General features: G+C 53.4%; 2 protein-coding genes across 4 annotated transcripts in view; both read right to left on the reverse strand.

The window, feature by feature from the left end:
- Positions 1–16,431, reverse strand: part of ACOX2 (acyl-CoA oxidase 2) — a 71,078-nt gene that overhangs the window by 47,788 nt on the left and 6,859 nt on the right. The gene's annotated exons all lie outside the window — the stretch shown is intronic.
- Positions 1–16,431, reverse strand: part of FAM107A (family with sequence similarity 107 member A) — a 53,406-nt gene that overhangs the window by 2,222 nt on the left and 34,753 nt on the right. For 2 of the 3 annotated variants that reach the window (XM_055135519.1, XM_004616495.2), the window contains 2 exons: positions 2,619–2,793; positions 422–578 (listed from right to left, as the gene is read on the reverse strand). In XM_055135519.1, the coding sequence (XP_054991494.1) occupies positions 422–578; positions 2,619–2,793 (332 nt within the window). Of the gene's footprint in view, positions 1–421; positions 579–2,618; positions 2,794–14,613; positions 14,774–16,431 lie in introns of those variants that run through there. The other variant, XM_055135518.1, reaches the window with a different exon arrangement.

Consider the following 16,431-nt stretch of genomic DNA (forward strand, 5'->3'; position numbering starts at 1 on the left):
AGGTGGGAAGTGGGGGGTGGGTGAGGGGTCGGAAGGAGTTTCCTCTTCGCAAAGGGGGGGTGGGGAGCCTGGCAGCTATCTGTCTTGTCACCAGCTGGGGGGAGACAGAGCTTGAGCCCAGGCAGCCTCCTTTAAATCCCTCATGTCATCAGGGCCCCTCTGGGTCCCCAGGGCTGACTCCGGGACAGCTGTGAATGAAATCAGGATCAGCTGCTGGCGGAAGAGGAACAGAGAGGGGAAGCCAGGGGCCCAAGGTCACACAGCGAGGTGAGTGGCCACGGGAGGACTCAGGCTAGTGGCAGACTCCTAGGCCGGTCCTCGTCCTGCTCAGCCTCCTTCCTTTGGCCAGCTGTGGTCAGCAGGGCCAGGAGATGGCCCTGGAGGGGGCCCGGGCTGGGGCTGGGAGCTCCTCGCACCGCACCTGGTTCAGCCTCTGCTGCCGTTTCAGCAGCTCCTGCTCGAAGGGGCACTGCAGCCGCTTGGCCTCCAACTCCTCCTTCTTCTTCTTGATGAGCTGGTTCCGCCGGCGGTGTTCCAGGACCCGCTGCAGCTCTGGCTTGCTGTCCACGCCGAGCCCCCTAAGGTGTGGGCGACAGTCAGGAGGACCCCCCGGCTGCCCCCAGTACCGTCTCAGGACAGTGAGACCCTCTGGTGAGTCCTGGCCGCCCCGCCATGCGGAACTGTCCCATTTCACAGAGCAGTGGAGGACTCGAACCCAGAGCGCTGTCTTAGGTCATTTATGGCTATTTTCTCAAAGTGAGTTTCCGGAGGCGAAGCTGATGGGTCAGACTCTTTTGAAAGGTTCTGAGTAAATATTCCCACCTACCCCCCCCCCCCCCGAGAAGGGCTTGCAGTTTATACTCTGTCAGCAAATCGCTCTGGCAAAAAGTTTCTATCTCTTCACCATCTCTAGCTAATCTTTTTACACCGGAGGATGTTGGCATGGAGGTAGCTCAGTGGTTGTGTGTTACATGATTTTCATTTCTCCTTTTGCGAACTATGCCTGTGGGTTGTTTGTTATTTTTCCCTTATGGGTTTGTATAACTAATCAATCTGTTGTTGAGATTGCAAATATTTCCCCCTGAATTATGTTAGGATTTTGTTTTGTTGTTGCTGTTGTGATGCTTCTGACATTCAAAAGGATTACTTTAAAAGGCAATTAGGGGGGCTGGAGCGATGGTGCAGTGGGCAGGGCGTTTGCCTTGCACACAGCCGATCCGGTTCGATCCCCATATGGTTCCCTGAGCACCGTCAGGAGTAATTCCTGAGTGCAGAGCCTTGTGTAAGTGTAAGCTCTGTGAATAGCCGGGTGTGACCCAAAAATAAAAAAAAAATGAAGGCAATTAGAGAAATAATTGATGATATACTCAGAGGAAAAACAAAAGTGAAAGCATGGAGGAAACAAACTGCCATTTGTCTGCACGAGGGCCCCCAGCTGGAGAATGAAAATCACGGCCCGTGCCAGTACCAGAATCTGCCAGCAGAGGGAGCTATGTATCCCCAGTCCTTGGGCTCCGGGAGGCATCTCCCATGCTGTTGAAAGATCCCCAGACACCTTTTCCCGTTTCCCACTCTCCTACTCCATGCCCCTTCTCCCAGCCCTGCCACTGCAATCCTAGCTGTGTCTCTCATTGCATGACGTCGCCTCTCTACTCCAATCATGCTTCCTCCACGAGCGTGATCTCCTGCCAGGTATCTCCCGAGGGTCCACAGTCAATCTACCATAATGCTCCAGCCCCAGCCAGGGGGCTCCAGCTCACAGAGCTCACCTCTCTGCTGGGTGACCTCGGAAATGAGGCATCACCGCCTGCCTGAGGTCATTTAGTGCCTGTCCCAGGCACATATGCCCGAAAGCCCCCATCATACTTCCAAGGAAAGAGGATCGGGGTCAAAACGGGCCAGGAAGACTGGCCAATGGCTGGTCAATGGTGTGGGAGATGGAGGGTAGTTAAGACAGAGGAGGGTCCATTAGGACAATACTAGTGGAAATGATCACTCTGGGCAAGACATGAGTATTGAAAGCAGGTAGAGGGATATAGATAGATGATAGCCTTTCAGTATCTGGATTGCAAACCATAATGCCTAAAATGACAGCGGGGGGGGGTGGAGAGAGAGAGAGAGAGAGAGAGAGAGAGAGAGAGAGAGAGAGAGAGAGAGAGAGAGAGAGAGAGAGAGAGAGAGAGAGAGAGAGAGAGAGAGAGATGCTTGCCATAGAGGCAGTCTAGGGTGGTGGGTGGCTTGAAGGGATGGGAGAGAAACTGGGACACTGGTGCTGAGAAATTACACCGGTGGAGGGATCGGTGTTGGAACACTGTTTGAAACGCAATCATGAGCAATTTCATAACGCTCTGTCTCACAATGCATAAAAAAAAAATAAGAGGACCCAGGTCTGTAAGGGCGGAAGTAAGTCCCACTCCTAGTTGTTCCCCCAGTGACAGGCATGTAGTAGGTGTTCAGTCAATGCATATGGCGAGCAGGCATGAAGTGGAGCAAGGCAAGGAACAGAGGCTACGGGGTTTCTGCTGGTGACCAGCTCTCAGGATGAGCACCAGGGGGCGCCACTCCAGCTCCCTGCGGCCCTGAGGAGCTGCTGGCTGTGCAGAGGCGAGAGGACGCACCTTCGGTGGTTCATGAGCAGCTCGCGGTGCAGCTCTTGGTGGCTCCGGGAGGCCTTCACAGGGTTCAGCAGCTTCTTGGGTTTGATGAGCTCTGGGTTCCAGTCTCTGTACTCCGGCCGCGCCATCAGGCCCCCGATGTCTGCTCGCTCCCTCTGGATCTCGGAGTACATGGCGGCTGGGGGGGGGGGGGAGAGGGAGCTGGTGAGAGCGGGGTGACTGGTTCCCAGCCACCTGCTCTGTGTAGCTCTGGGCTCCTCTGTGAGCTGGAAACTGTGGGCGCTGCATGGGGGGGGCGGCGGGTCAGGTGGGCAGCGGGCAGGTGCTGCTGGGTCACTGACTCAGGCCACACACATGCAGGTGTTTGGGGCCCGGTAGAGAACGGCCAGTGTCCCTGCATACAAGTTGGTTTTGCCATGAGACTGCATTCGAAAAAGACATTTAAAAAGAGTTCTATGCATTCGTTAAAGATCATTCAGATAAAAGCAGGGATTAAAGAAAAAAAAAATCGTCCCATATTGTCCATCTTTCCTACCCATAGTTCCCAATCCCCTGGTGGAGGAGTCCATCTTTTCACCTTCTCTGGGCCAAAGAGGAGAGTCTGAAGCCCAGAACTGCTAAGAGTCTTACTGCCACGTGACGCTTGTCGTCTCGAAGGCAGAGGGATTCTGGTCAGCCAGAGTCGTGGCCGACAACTACTGAGCTGGCAGATTGGCTGCAAATCCATCAAATGTCTGGGGCCAAGGGAGAGGGAGGGTGAGCGAGAGGGGATGGCGGGACTGGCAGAGTCTGCTCTGGCCTATAGTAGCCACTCAATAAATATTGCACTGTAGCACTGTCGTCCAGTTGTTCATCGATTTGCTCAAGCGGGCACCAGTGATGTCTCCATTGTGAGACTTGTTGTTACTGTTTTTGGCATATCGAATATGCCACGGGGAGCTTGCCAGGCTCTGCCGTGAGGGTGGGATACTCTTGGTAGCTTGCTGGGCTCTCAGAGAGGGATGAAGGAATCGAACCTGGGTCGGACGCATGCAAGGCAAATGCCCTATCTGTTATGCTATTGCTCCAGTCCAATGATAAATATTTATCGGTAGAAATATTTGTTGCAGAAGAGAGGAAATGGAGGCACAGAGATTTGACCTTCAAACTGATGCCTTTCCACCTGGCCGCTGAAGGGTCCCGTGTCTTCCCCTCACTCTGCTGGGGAGCACCTCACTGCCTAGGGACAGACCCTCCCTCCCTTCCCGCACGGAGAAGAGAACGGGCGGGGTTTGTGGAGGAACGGGCATTCTCCAGACCAGACGGAGATGGTGTCTTATGCACAAACCTGAAAGTGGAGTCTGGAGAGACAGGACAGCAGGTAGGGCGCTCGCTTTGCATGTGGCTGCCCCTGGAACCCTGTGTGGTCCCCCAAGTCTCACCTGGAGTGATCTCTGAGCACAAACCCAGGAGTAAGCCTTGAGAACCACTGGGTGTGGCCCCAAAACCAAACAAACAAAAACCTGGAAGTGGGCAACAGTTCTTTGGGATTAGAAATCACAGGAGGGGTTGATGGATATGGATTGTGAGGTGTCAGGGGTGTAGACACAAACAGGGGTGGCGTGGCAGACATATGGTCGGCATTTCTGATCTTGCTCATCACAGGGCGCTGTTAGAATGAAGCAAGACCACATTTGCAAAGGTGCTGTATAAGCCAGGAAAGAAAGTGTAAGTTATTACAGGATATTTTGAATGTGGACAGATTGTGTCAGAGCACGCACAGGGCTCTATATGCTAGTTCTTCTTAAATTTATAGTCTCAAAACTTCTTTTTGTTGCTGTTATGTTTGGGTCATATGTTTGGCTCACTCCCAGTTCTGTGCTCAGGGATCATTCCTGGTGGGGATTGGGGAACTCTATTGGGTGTCAGGGATGGAACCCAGGTCAGCCATATGCAAGCAAGCACCCCACCTGCTGTCCCATTGCTTGGACCCCTCAAAACTGTTTTTAAAATTAGAATTCTAGTTTCCTTTCTTTTAAGGCTTGTTGCTCTTGGCTTATATGCTTCCTATTTGTTTTGGCTTTTAATAAATAATTGTGACAGCATTTGGTGTAACAAAATAAAGAATCCTATAAACTCCTCTTTGTGAAGGACTGGCTACCTTCTTAGGCTCAAGCAGGCTGGGATCCAACATTGCCACTGTCACTGTCACTGTCATCTCGTTGCTCATCAATTTGCTCGAGCGGGCACGAGTAACATCTCCATTTTGAGACTCGTTACTGTTTTGGGCATATTGAATATGCCATGGGTAGCTTGCCAGGCTCTGCCGTGTGGGCAAGATACCCTTGGTAGCTTGCCGGGCTCTCTGAGAGGGGCGGAGGAATTGAACCTGGGTGGGCCGCGTGCAAGGCAAACGCCCTGCCACTGTGCTATCACTCCAGTCCATTCAACATTGAAATACCTTAATTCGGATTGGAGTTCTGGAGTTTTCTTCTATGAAATTTTGTGCTGTCTGTTGCCATGACTGAATCCTACCAGTTCCTTACTGAATAGTTGTCATATACATGCTTTATTTTCTATGTCCCGAGCGCATATTCTGCCCAGGCTCGTATCACCGTACATTGAAGGAACTGCAGCTCCGTGGCTGTTTGTCCTGCCCTTGACCCACTTGGGTCCCGCCCTCTTCCAGAGCCTCATAATTTTCCTCATCATTCTTATTTTCTTTCCCTTCTCCCCAGCAGTGCTCTCTCTGGTGCTCGGGACCCCTCTCTGCAGCGTCCAGGGCATCATTTTTGCTGTTGTTGTTGTTACTGTTTTGGGAGCCTCACCCGGCGATGCTCAGGGGTTACTCCTGGCTCTGCACTCAGGAATTACTCCTGGCGATGCTTGGGGGACCATATGGGATGCTGGGATTCGAACCTGGGTCGGCCATGTGCAAGGCAAACGCCCTACCCGCTGTGCTATTGCTCCAGCCCCAGGGCCCAGGGCATCATATGGTGCTGGGCACAGCATGTATTCCAGCCCGTTGAGCTATCTCCCCAGCCCAAGAACTAATTGTATATTGCTGAAGCGATAAGGCAGGACTCGGAAAGCAATTGCTTAACTATAATAAAGGAGGTGGCAGAGGTAATCTATACATCAGAGTCTGCCGTGTTCTCTGAATTCCCAAGTGGCCGAACAGAGAAGCATTTGGAACTAATGAGAGAATCAGTATTGTGGTCTGCTCCAAAATAAGTACATAAAACCAAGAATCTTGCATAACAGGAATGAACACAGAGAAAGCGGAGGACAAAAGAAGCATTCATTGCCTTATGTCTGAGCTTCTACACTTGGCCTGGAGGACCAGGGGAGGCAGAGAAGTGCAGGCAAGCAAGCCAAGTTCCTGCCCGAGGTCCTGCCATCCTTCTAGGGAGGCAGGGAGCACATACATACACAAACCAATAGACATAAAAGGTTTCAAATTGGAGGGTTCCAGCAGGCTGAGAGCAGAGGGCGGCAGAAAGAGCCTCCCTCAGACGGATCCAGGGAGGGCTCTGGGCCTGTGGGGGGAGGTTAAGACGGTCAAGGAGGAAGGAGGCGCCCTGGGGCAGAGGGAGCGGCCAGGGAGACTCAGGTGTCTTGAATAAGCTTGGCCTGTTGGGAGGCAGGGTAGGGGGGAATAAGAAGGCACAGTGTCGCTGAAGGGGTGCCAGTGCTGATGGGGAAAGGGGAGTGAGGGTGGAAGGGTGGGTTTAAGCTGGGGCAAGATTACATTTCTTTCGATTTTAAAAAGGTCATTCTCGCCATTCTGTGGGAAACAAAAATAAGTCAGCAGGATTTTGGTGAAAACTTACACACACACACACACACACACACACGCATGTACATATATATGTCTTTGGTTTCTTTACAACGAGCAAGGCCCCACCCTTTAATTCTAGGCTGGGAACTATTGGCTAGGCTGTGTATAGGCCCTCAGTCAACCAATGAGCTGGCTGTCCGGCCCAGCCATCCCTGAAGGTGGATGGTCAGACAGGGTCCTCCTTGGGAGAAGGGCTCCTTGTGTCCAGCCTGTGCTGGCCACTGCCAGTGATACACCCCAGTTCTGCATTCCTGCCAGTCAGTGACCAGCTCTGACCCAAGGACAGACACCAGGAGTTCATCGATTTGCTTGAGCAGGCACCAGTAACGTCTCCATTGTGAGACTTGTTACTGTTTTTGGCATATCAAATATGCCACGGGTAGCTTGCCAGGCTCTGCCATGTGGGCGAAATACTCTAGGTAGCTTGCCAGGCTCTCCGAGAGGGGTGGAGGAATCGAACCTGGGTCGGCTGCGTGTAAGGCAAATGCTCTACCCACTGTGCTATAATAATTTTTTGGAAGGGGCTCACTCAGGCAGCGCTCAGAGACTATTCCTATAGTGTTGCTCGTCACTCTTGGCAGTACCTGGGGGACTGTGGTGCCATGCTGAGTCTGGGTCTCTGGAGGCAAAGCCAGTGCTCTGGCCGGTAACCCCTCTCCACCCCCTCACAAGGGGTTCTCCTGGCTCTGCGCTTGCCGTGGGGAGCGGGTCACACCCGACAGGGCTGGGGGCCTCGTGGAGAGAGCCCAGGCCTTCATCAGGCTAAGTGTGAGCTCAGTACAGGGAACAATCTTTTTTTTTTTTCCTTTTTGGGTCACACCTGGCTCATGCCCTCAAGAATTACTCCTGGCGGTGCTGGGGGACCATATGGGATGCTGGGAATCGAACCCAGGTCGGCTGTGTGCAAGGCAAATGCCCTACCCGCTGTACTATCACTCCAGCCCCCAGGGAACAGTCTTTTCAGCCCATATTATTCTTTGTCAAACTAGTAGTGAGTTGTGGCAGGTGGTGTTTTCCGGAGGCCAGCAGTGTGGTGAGTGTGGCTGGAGCCTGAGCGGGACAGCTTATTCTTGGGTTCAGAGCTGGAAAGCTGCAGCCCCTTAGTGCGTGGAACCCCAGCAAACAACACGAGGCTGGGAACATGGGCACCCTCCCTCCCCCCCAGGTCCTGCAAAGCTGTCCAGCCAGGCTTCCTGCCCCTCAGTTTGATTAAAAAGCAGAAAGAGCCTTGGACTGGAGAGTTAGCATAGGGGAAAAGGCTCTTGCCGTACAAGCGGCTGACTCAGGTTTGAGCCCCAGCACCACTAGGAGTGATCCCTAAGCACAGATCCAGGAGTCATCCCTAAACATTGCTGTTACACAGAGACTGGCATATATCCAAAAGAACAAGAGCAACCAGTGCTGGCGTGGATGCGGGGAGAAAGGGACTCTCCTTCATTGTTGGTGGGAATGCCGACTGGTCCAGCCTTTTTGGAAAACAATATGGACATTCTTCAAAAAACTAGAAATTGAGCTCCCATTTGACCCAGAAATATCACTTATGGGAATATACCCCAGTGAGGGGGGGAGGGCAGGTCCAAAGGCCCAAAACACACAGCAGAAACACCATCTGCACTCCTATGTTCATTGTAGCACTATTCACCATAGTCAGAATCTGGAAACAACCTGAATGTATGAGAACAGACAAATGGATAAACTATGGCACATCGATATAATGGAATATGACACAGCTGTTAGGAAAAAATGAAGTCATGAAATCTGCCTATAAATGGATGGACATGGAGTATATCATGTTCAGTGAAATGAGTCAGAAGGAGAGGGACATATATAGAATGACTGCATTCATTTGAGGTATATAAAAAATATGTAGTAGAAGACCAATAGCCATGGCTAGGCAAAACAAGGATTAGGAGGACTGGTCAATAATTAGAATCAATCACAAGTGTGTGTGGAGTAGAGGGTAGGTAAGACAGAGAAGGGACCAGTATGACAATAATAGCTGGGAATGATCACACTGGACAAGAGCTGAGTGTTAAAGATAGGTAAAGGGATATTCCTGATAACCTTCCAGTATCTGGGCATTACAAACCACAATGCCCAAAAGGAGACACACACACACACAGACACACAGACACACACACAGAGACACAGAGACACACACACAGAGACAGAGAGACAGAGAGACACAGATAGAGAGGAGGTGGGGGGAGAAAGGAAAGGGAGAGCATGAGAGAGAGAAGAAAATTGCCTGCCATAGAGGCAGGCTGGTGGGGCGTGGGGGGTGATGGGAAGGAAACTGGGGACACTGATGCAGGGAAATGTATAGTGGAGGAGGAATGGGTGTTGGAACATTGTATATAACTGTAGGGTAACATTGGTTCTTCCTTTCTCCCTTGCCGCAGGGAGCTTAGGTTTATTGGATTACACCCGTCATAGTGCTCCCAAGGCACTCCCGTTCCTCTGTGTTTATCTTTAACTTCTCCTCTGCTCTCTGCTTCCCCTATCTGTTAATCACCTATATCCCCAAATCAGACCCTGTGACTTGTAAGGTCAGGTTCTTCTAAGGTCTCTGAATTTTGTATTTGTAAGTGAAATATTGCTTTTCTCTTTCCCATATATCCTTTGCATAGCTTACTTTAGAGCAATGTTCTTTTTGTATAGACACAGGAAGACAGTTAATGCTATGCTTTTGTAACTTGGTAGTTAATTGACTCCGAATAATATTTACTCCTGGGCATCTATAATATTTACTCAACTTAAGCCTCAGTTGACCTTAATTCCACCCTCAAAGGAGGGCCCCGACAAAGGGACTGGATGGACCCAGAGCAAGCTGTAAGCTACCTTGGCATCGAAACGGGATAGGCTAAGCACCATAAAACTTACCAATAAGTTAAGAACATGGTCATGGACAAAGTCTGTCATGATCCAAAGAGAAACAACTGGATAAGGACCCTGCTGGGGTTAGGAAGGACCGTAGTCTGGGATGTATAGTGAGATGTTCCCAGGAGAGCCACTCTCTAAGCTTAATGTATCTCTTACTATGTGCATAGAAAATGACTAGAAAGATTATTAAGAAGAAAATTTAAGGTGACTGTTTTAATGGTTATGGACTAAGGAAAGGAGAAATACAGCCTTACATGAAATTCTGCCCCTGGGCAGATCTCCTGGCAGGAGGAGATCTTTGCCTTAGAAGAGCTTCCCAGAAGGAAGGAAGGGCTTTATTATGTTGATTGTGCTACTTCATCTAGGTGTAGTCACTCCCCCCAACCTTGGAGGTCGGGCTCTTGACTAAGGCAGCAAGACAGTCCTCTTTGAGGGAGACTAGCATGAGGGACAACATCACTGTAGCACTGTCCTGTTGCTCATTGATTTGCTTGAGCGGGCACCAGTAATGTCTCCATTGTGAGACTTGTTACTGTTTTTGGCATATCGAATATGCCACGGGGAGCTTGCCAGGCTCTGCCGTGAGGGTGGGATACTCTCGGTAGCTTGCTGAGCTCTCTGAGAGGAATCAAACCCGGTCGGCCATGTGCAAGGCAAATGCCCTACTCGCTGTGCTAGTGAGGGAGAGTGTGAGACTGGAATTGGGTGTTCAGTGAGATTGGAACAGGTGCATGGGGCGAATGGAATAGATAGTGGGACGGAAATTCGAATTAACGGCACCTGATCACCAACCAGCTTGGCGGCCCTGTCCCCTCCTTCATGAATCTGTTGGTAGCGGCTGCAGGCCAGGGTGGGGAAGTAGCTCGTAGCCACTGAGCACACGTGGCAAGAGAACCCACAACTATTAGTGAACATACACATAATCGTGAACAGCTTTGTAAGGGTCTATTTCACAGTGATTCAATGAAAGAAAAAAACAATTTTAAACCCAAAAGACCCCAAAAATGGTTACAGCCACCGCCCCTCCCCTCCCCACCAAATCCAACTGAGTAACATCAAAAGCCCAGTAAAAGAGCCTCCCATAGGAGCCAGAACTGCAGGTGTGGGCCCCTCCAATCCTGGATCTCTTGCGAGTCAGGTGGGCTTCTGGGCAGAGATGAGTTCCTGTCCCCGCTGCTCAGCCCAGGTTGTAGGGGTGTCCAGAGCGAACTGAGGTTCACGGTGGCCACAAGGGGGCAGAAAGCTGAGCATCTCCAAATGATAAAAGATGAGCCGGAGGAGGGGGGCTGGGATAAGGACAGGCAGCCCGAGGAGAGAGTTAAGTGGCAGGGGGGTTTGTCCGAAGGTTGTTAGGTGTAGGCACAAGCACGCAGGAGTGTATGGAGGCAGGCGCTGTGCAGACTGACATTCGACCCAACTCTGCCCCTTTGTAGCCTCAGCAAGGCTCCCTGCTCTGCGGCTGTTGGACCAAACCCACCCGCTCTGGGACGCAGCCTTACTGCCACCATGCTTCTGGCCACTCACTGCAGAACAGCGAGCCAAGTCCCGGTGACAGGGGCCTTCCATGGGCTGTGAGGGTCAGAGCAATGTTGGCTACCAGGGCGGCCCCAGCGGGGCTGGTAGGTTCCACTCCAGAGGAACAGATGACAAGCAGGACTAGGGTTCAGAAAGTCCAGGTCCACTCCCTGCTGCCGACAGGTGCTAGGACTGACTCCCATCCTTGGATCCACCTTCCTAACCACTGGGACTCTGAGCCCTGGGTGCATATGGACATCACCAAAGGTTTCCAAAGCCAGAGTCTCACTCTAGGGAGCCCATTTAGTTGGCCCAGTAGGCAGTCGGGCTTTGGGATTGTAAGAGCTTCACAGGTGATTCCAATAGCCAATTTTGCCAATTGAGCAATGGGATGACAGTGATACAGTGATGGAGTCAAAAAAGAAAAACGAATGAACCCTCCCTCTAACCCCCAAGCAAAACCTAAACTAAGCTTCTTTGTCTTGGCCCGAATGATTGAGCTGACAGGTTGCCAGGCGCCCTTGCAGATCTGGTTTGGGTCACAGTTCTTCCTTCCTTCCTGGGGAAGGGGCTTGGGGCCACACTTGAATGAGTGCTCCGGGGCTATTCCTGGCTCTGTGCTCAGGAGCAACTCCTGTGGGTGTTCCGGAAACCATAGCTGGTGCCCGGGATCAAACCGGTGCCAGCTAGATTGCCAGGCAGGGGCTGGAGCAATAGCACAGTGGGTAGGGCGTTTGCCTTGCACACAGCTGACCCGGGTTCGATTCCCAGCATCCCATATGGTCCCCTGAGCACCGCTAGGAGTCATTCCTGAGTGCAGAGCCAGGAGTAACCCCTGTGCATCGCCAGGTGTGACCCAAAAAGCAAAAAAAAAAAAAATAGATTGCCAGGCAAGCCCCTTACCCGCTGTGCGAGCTCTTCTGCCCCAAGGCGTGGTCTCTGCAGCCCTGGAACCTTGGATGGGTTGAGGAGGATGGAAGGAGCTGAGCATGGGGCAGAGGAGCCAGGAGGTGCCAGCCAGCTCGAGAGACCTGCAGCCACGAGCTGGCACGTCATTCTCAGGGAAATGGGGTCGCTGGGACTGCGCCTCTCTCAAGGGCTGGGTAAGAAAAGGTCAGAGCAGAGGAGCTTTTCACTCGCTTGTCTCTGTTCTAGTGACACATGCGGGAGGCATCACCGGTTTTCCCAGAGGCTCCGCGTGGGGTGAGCTCACGGAGTGCTGGGCTAGGATCACTAACGGGCGCCAGGGCGGGTGCCGGGTGACCCTTGCTCGGGGGCCGGCTGCGCAGACTGGGGCAACAGTAGGTAGGGCGGCGGCTTTGCAACTAAACAGGGTGCCCTCTGGCTGCACCAGCAGAAAGGAGCTAGAGAAGGGCCCATTCGTCAGAACAGCTGTGGGGGACCAGGCGTCTGTCCCCTCCGGTTGCCTGTGTTCTGTCCTGGCAACTGTGTGTCTACTGGAACAGGACAGTCAGCCAGTGAAACGAAGCTTTTTGGGCGGGGGGGGGGGGGGCGGAGGGACACGACTGGCTGTGCTCAGGGCTTACTCCTGGCTCTGCGCTCAGGGATCACTCCTGGCGGTGCCTGGGACCCAGATGGCGTGCCGGGGATCAAATCAGGGTCAGCTGCATGCAGAACAAATGCCCTCCCCCCTGCACTATAGCTCCGGCTCCAAAGCAAAGCAGTTTTAGAGGATGTTTGGGAGGCGGCTGACGGGGTTTGACTTGTGGCCACACCCCTTCCTAGTTTCAGTCCCTTGGACAAACAGCATGACCTCTCTGAGCTCCTCAGGGCCAGACTTACAGTAGGGGGCACTGAGATTGGTTACTCAGTGACTGGCAGCCCAGGCAAACTGGTTCCTCTTGCCCAAAGGTGGTCTGTGGTGAGCACCCTACCTGTGGTAAAGGTTCTCTTGCCTCCCCTGGATACCCCCATGTGGCCTCGGGAGGCAGCCAGTAGTGCTCCTCATAGGGGAGTACAAAGAGGTTCAAAGAGACTAAGCTGCTTGTTCCAAGATTCACCAGGTGAAAGGCACTGTGCAGACTTCTGATTAAGTGCTCTTCCTACCACTTCCTTTCTTCCAGGTACAAAGTTCTGTTCCTTTGCCAAAATAGGTTTACATGTGCCTTCTTTCTTTCCTTTTTTTTTTTTTTTTTTTGGCTACTTAAGAACCTACTGAAGAGGCAGTGTGAGCCCATTTTACAGATGAGAAAACAGAGGCCTGATAATCGCAGGGTCCTTCATCCCTGTACAGACTCTACAAACTGACCCTGCGCCCAGTCCCAACAGTTTTTGGGCTGAAGCCAGTATCCACAAGCCTGTCTGCCCACGGGCCATTCTTTGTCCAGGACGGGACTGCGGGTGGCCTTCCTTCCCTGGGCGTTGGTCAGACTTTCCCTCTGTGGCCCTTTCCCTGCCCTCCCCCGCCCTCCCGCACCCGCTGAGTTACTCCATTCTATTCAAGCTGGTGGGCTTAGAACACACCCAGGACCTTCTTGGTTCAAAGTTTCCCGGGCGGAGGTGCTGAGAGGGGAGAGGCCTGTAAATAACTCACTGGCAGAACAGACAGAGGCTTTCAATAAAAGTGACAAGTGTGGCAACCGAATTTGCCGACACTTCTCGCTACCCAGTGGAGAAAGAGCTGTTTGTATTTCGCTGGCCGTCCACCAAAGGACAGTATCCCGAGGAGCCTCTCTGGGGCCCCCGGCAGCCTGGAGCCAGGCTGGGGCCCCCGGCCGGGCAGTCTGTCCCCTCGCTGCCACCTCCCGCCCTGGAGAAAAGGGGTCAAGATAAACCTCCTGGATCCTGACTGGTCCTTGTGACCTCCCAGTGTGACAGGACGCCTGGACGGGGGCTCGGGCGTCGGAATCCAGCTGGCAGCAGCATCCAGGGCTGCACAAGGGCCCTCAGCAGGGTGGGTGGGGAGGTCTGCGCAGCCGGCCCCCGAGCAAGGGTCGCAGGGCAGAGGGCCTGCTTCCCGGCCCTCGCTGGACACTCACCATGCGCATGCAGATGCCCTGGGCGGGGGGGAAGACCCTAACAGAGCTCAGCCCACTCAGGAGCCGTGCCTTACAATACTCAGGCCTGGGCGGCCCCCAGGGGCTTGGTGGCAGCTCCAAACCCTGATACACCCCATCCAACACCCCCTGCTCCTTGGCCCCATCCCACACTCGCTGTGGACGGCAGAGCGTGAGAGCCAAATTCGCCAGACGTGTGGGTCACCAACACATGTTAGCTTGCTGTGAGCCACGCGTCACGCTGGTTCCTTACAGTCCCATCTAGTGAGACCCCGGACAGAGGGCAGCGGGATGATGGTTACCTCTCTCTACAGATGGGGAGACTGAGGCTCCCAAAGGAGGGCCATCAGACTTCCTCAGCTTCCCCAGCTTGCAGGGCCAGGATCTGAGCCAAGGGCTGTCTGGCCCCCTGAGCTGCCTTCTTGCCCTCATCCTGCCGCGCAACCCCCGCCCCTACCCCGCCTTCCACCTTCCATGGCTCAGTTGAACAGGAAAACCTCCATCCGTGCGATGAAAGACTGGGCTGAGATTGGACATCACACTGATCCTTGGGATCGACAAGAAAGTAGGGTGGAATTGAGGGGTTCCCTCCACTTGTGTCCTCCCCCAAGCCCTGAAGTTTTTCAGCCTTGGGAGCAGAGCCGAGCTCAGAGCACTCAGCTCTTAGGACAGCCCACCCCAGGGCTCCTGCACCCTCCTGCCCTTCCTGCCTCGCACGGCGCCCCACTCCACAGCCGGTCAGACAGAAGAGAAAGGATCTTACTTCTCAGCCGCGTCCTCGAAGAGCACTCAGGAGCCCAGCGCCCGGCGCACACGCCACGGGGTGGGGAAGTCCCGACTAGCAAGAAGCCTGCCTCCAGGGGGCGGTTCTTAAACTCCCAGGGACTGCAGGCAGCTGCCCTGTGCCAGCCAGGGACGCAGCTTTGCATTCCTGTTTATTCTGGTATCAATAAAAAGGAACGGTTGCCATAGTAACAGATATTTCATTTGGTGCGGGGCCACTTCCACTCTGCGGAACACCCTGTCCACGCCGCGCGCTGGAGACGCACAAATAAATACCCATTCTGTGGGACGGCAAGGCACGCCAGGCTTTGTTCCAGCCAAGCAGCTCACGTACAGGCATTTCCCTTGTTCCTAAAGGGAGGGTCGGCGAGGACATTCTGGCACTTCCCTGAGGGCAGGAGAGCCACACTTCCCGTGCGCGGTGCGGAAACCACGCAGCTCTGAGTCAGCTCCTCGTCATCCAGAGAACTGGGGAACTTCACCTAAATATTTACACGACCCCCGGAGCGTCAGCGACAGGAGTTGGGAGGATGTGGACAGGGGAGCACAGGCGGCGGGGCGGTGGGGGGGGGCAGCGGAAGTGGCCCTAGGCCAGGGCAGGGAGCGACCCTCAGGCAACCCACTGGGGCACAGCAGCTCCGTGACTTGGAGCTTTGGTCTGCTGCTTTGTCAAATGGAGCAATGACAGGAGGACTGGGAGGTGCCAGAGGTGACACTTTTTGCGAAAGCAAGTGGTCAGTGTGCAGCCAACAGGTCTGTTGCTGCAGAAGGACGGGGTGCCCCAGTGCTGGACCTGGCTGAGTCTTTGCTCCAGGAACTCAGGGAGTGAAGTATCGTGCAGAGAGGCTGACGCCCACCTGGCACTTAGGGAGAATGAACAGAGCGTCTCCGAACATTACGTGGACACAGGCAAACGTGTCTAAGCTCTGATTACTGTCTTCGGTCTCTGAGCAAGACTGCTGGCAGCTGCCAGTCAAACTCAGACACAGACAGGCTTTCTCATGATGGGCCATTGTGGGCCGGAAGGTGGCAGCAGGTGGGGGGAGGGGGGCGGGTTTCAGAACGTACAATGAACATGAATAAAGCACGAGAAGTGCGATTTTTAAAGATCGATTGTTTATGCAGTTGGCACTTCCTGAGTACCTGCTGAGTTCTGGGAGCTGTTTCAAGGGAATTGTAGCCTGGGACTCAGGTAATCTAGCTACAAGCTGGGGGAGGGACAGACAACACCTCAGGAGACCAACAAGGACACGTGGAGCAGTGAGGAGTATTGTGGGGAAGTGAAGGGGTGAGGTGAAAGGCCAGGGGGCCACCTGAGGAGGCGACATTTAGGGAGGTCTGAGGGTGAGTCTAGAACATTCCAGGGTTGAAGTGAGCTTGGAAAGATGAGAAAAGGCCAGTGGGGCTAGAATGTGGGGTGTGTGCGTGTTGGAGGGGGTGTGTGCGGTAAAGAGGGGGCTGGGGGCAGAGTGTACAGGTCCCGGGGGCCTTGTAGTCTGCCATTTAAACGGAAAGGCCTACAGATTCTTGGCTAGGAAAGAACAGTCTGGCTCCAGTGTGTGGTCTTTTGTTTCTTCTTTCCCAATTCTGCTTCTCTTGAGATACTTTGAATGGTGGCCTCCCCCAGCCTCCCACCCTGTTCTGGCTTAGCTTTGTTGAATTCTGATGGTGCAAATAAGCTAAATTCCTGTCAAATACAAGCAAATTCTTGCCAAATCACTCTTTGCTGCCCTGGTCCCCGCCCACACGTTGTCCTGCTCCCAAACGACTCTGTTGAGCATTTCCGAGGCCCACAGTG

This window comes from Sorex araneus, chromosome 4 (genome assembly GCF_027595985.1).
Source record: "Sorex araneus isolate mSorAra2 chromosome 4, mSorAra2.pri, whole genome shotgun sequence".
Lineage (NCBI taxonomy): Eukaryota > Metazoa > Chordata > Mammalia > Eulipotyphla > Soricidae > Sorex > Sorex araneus.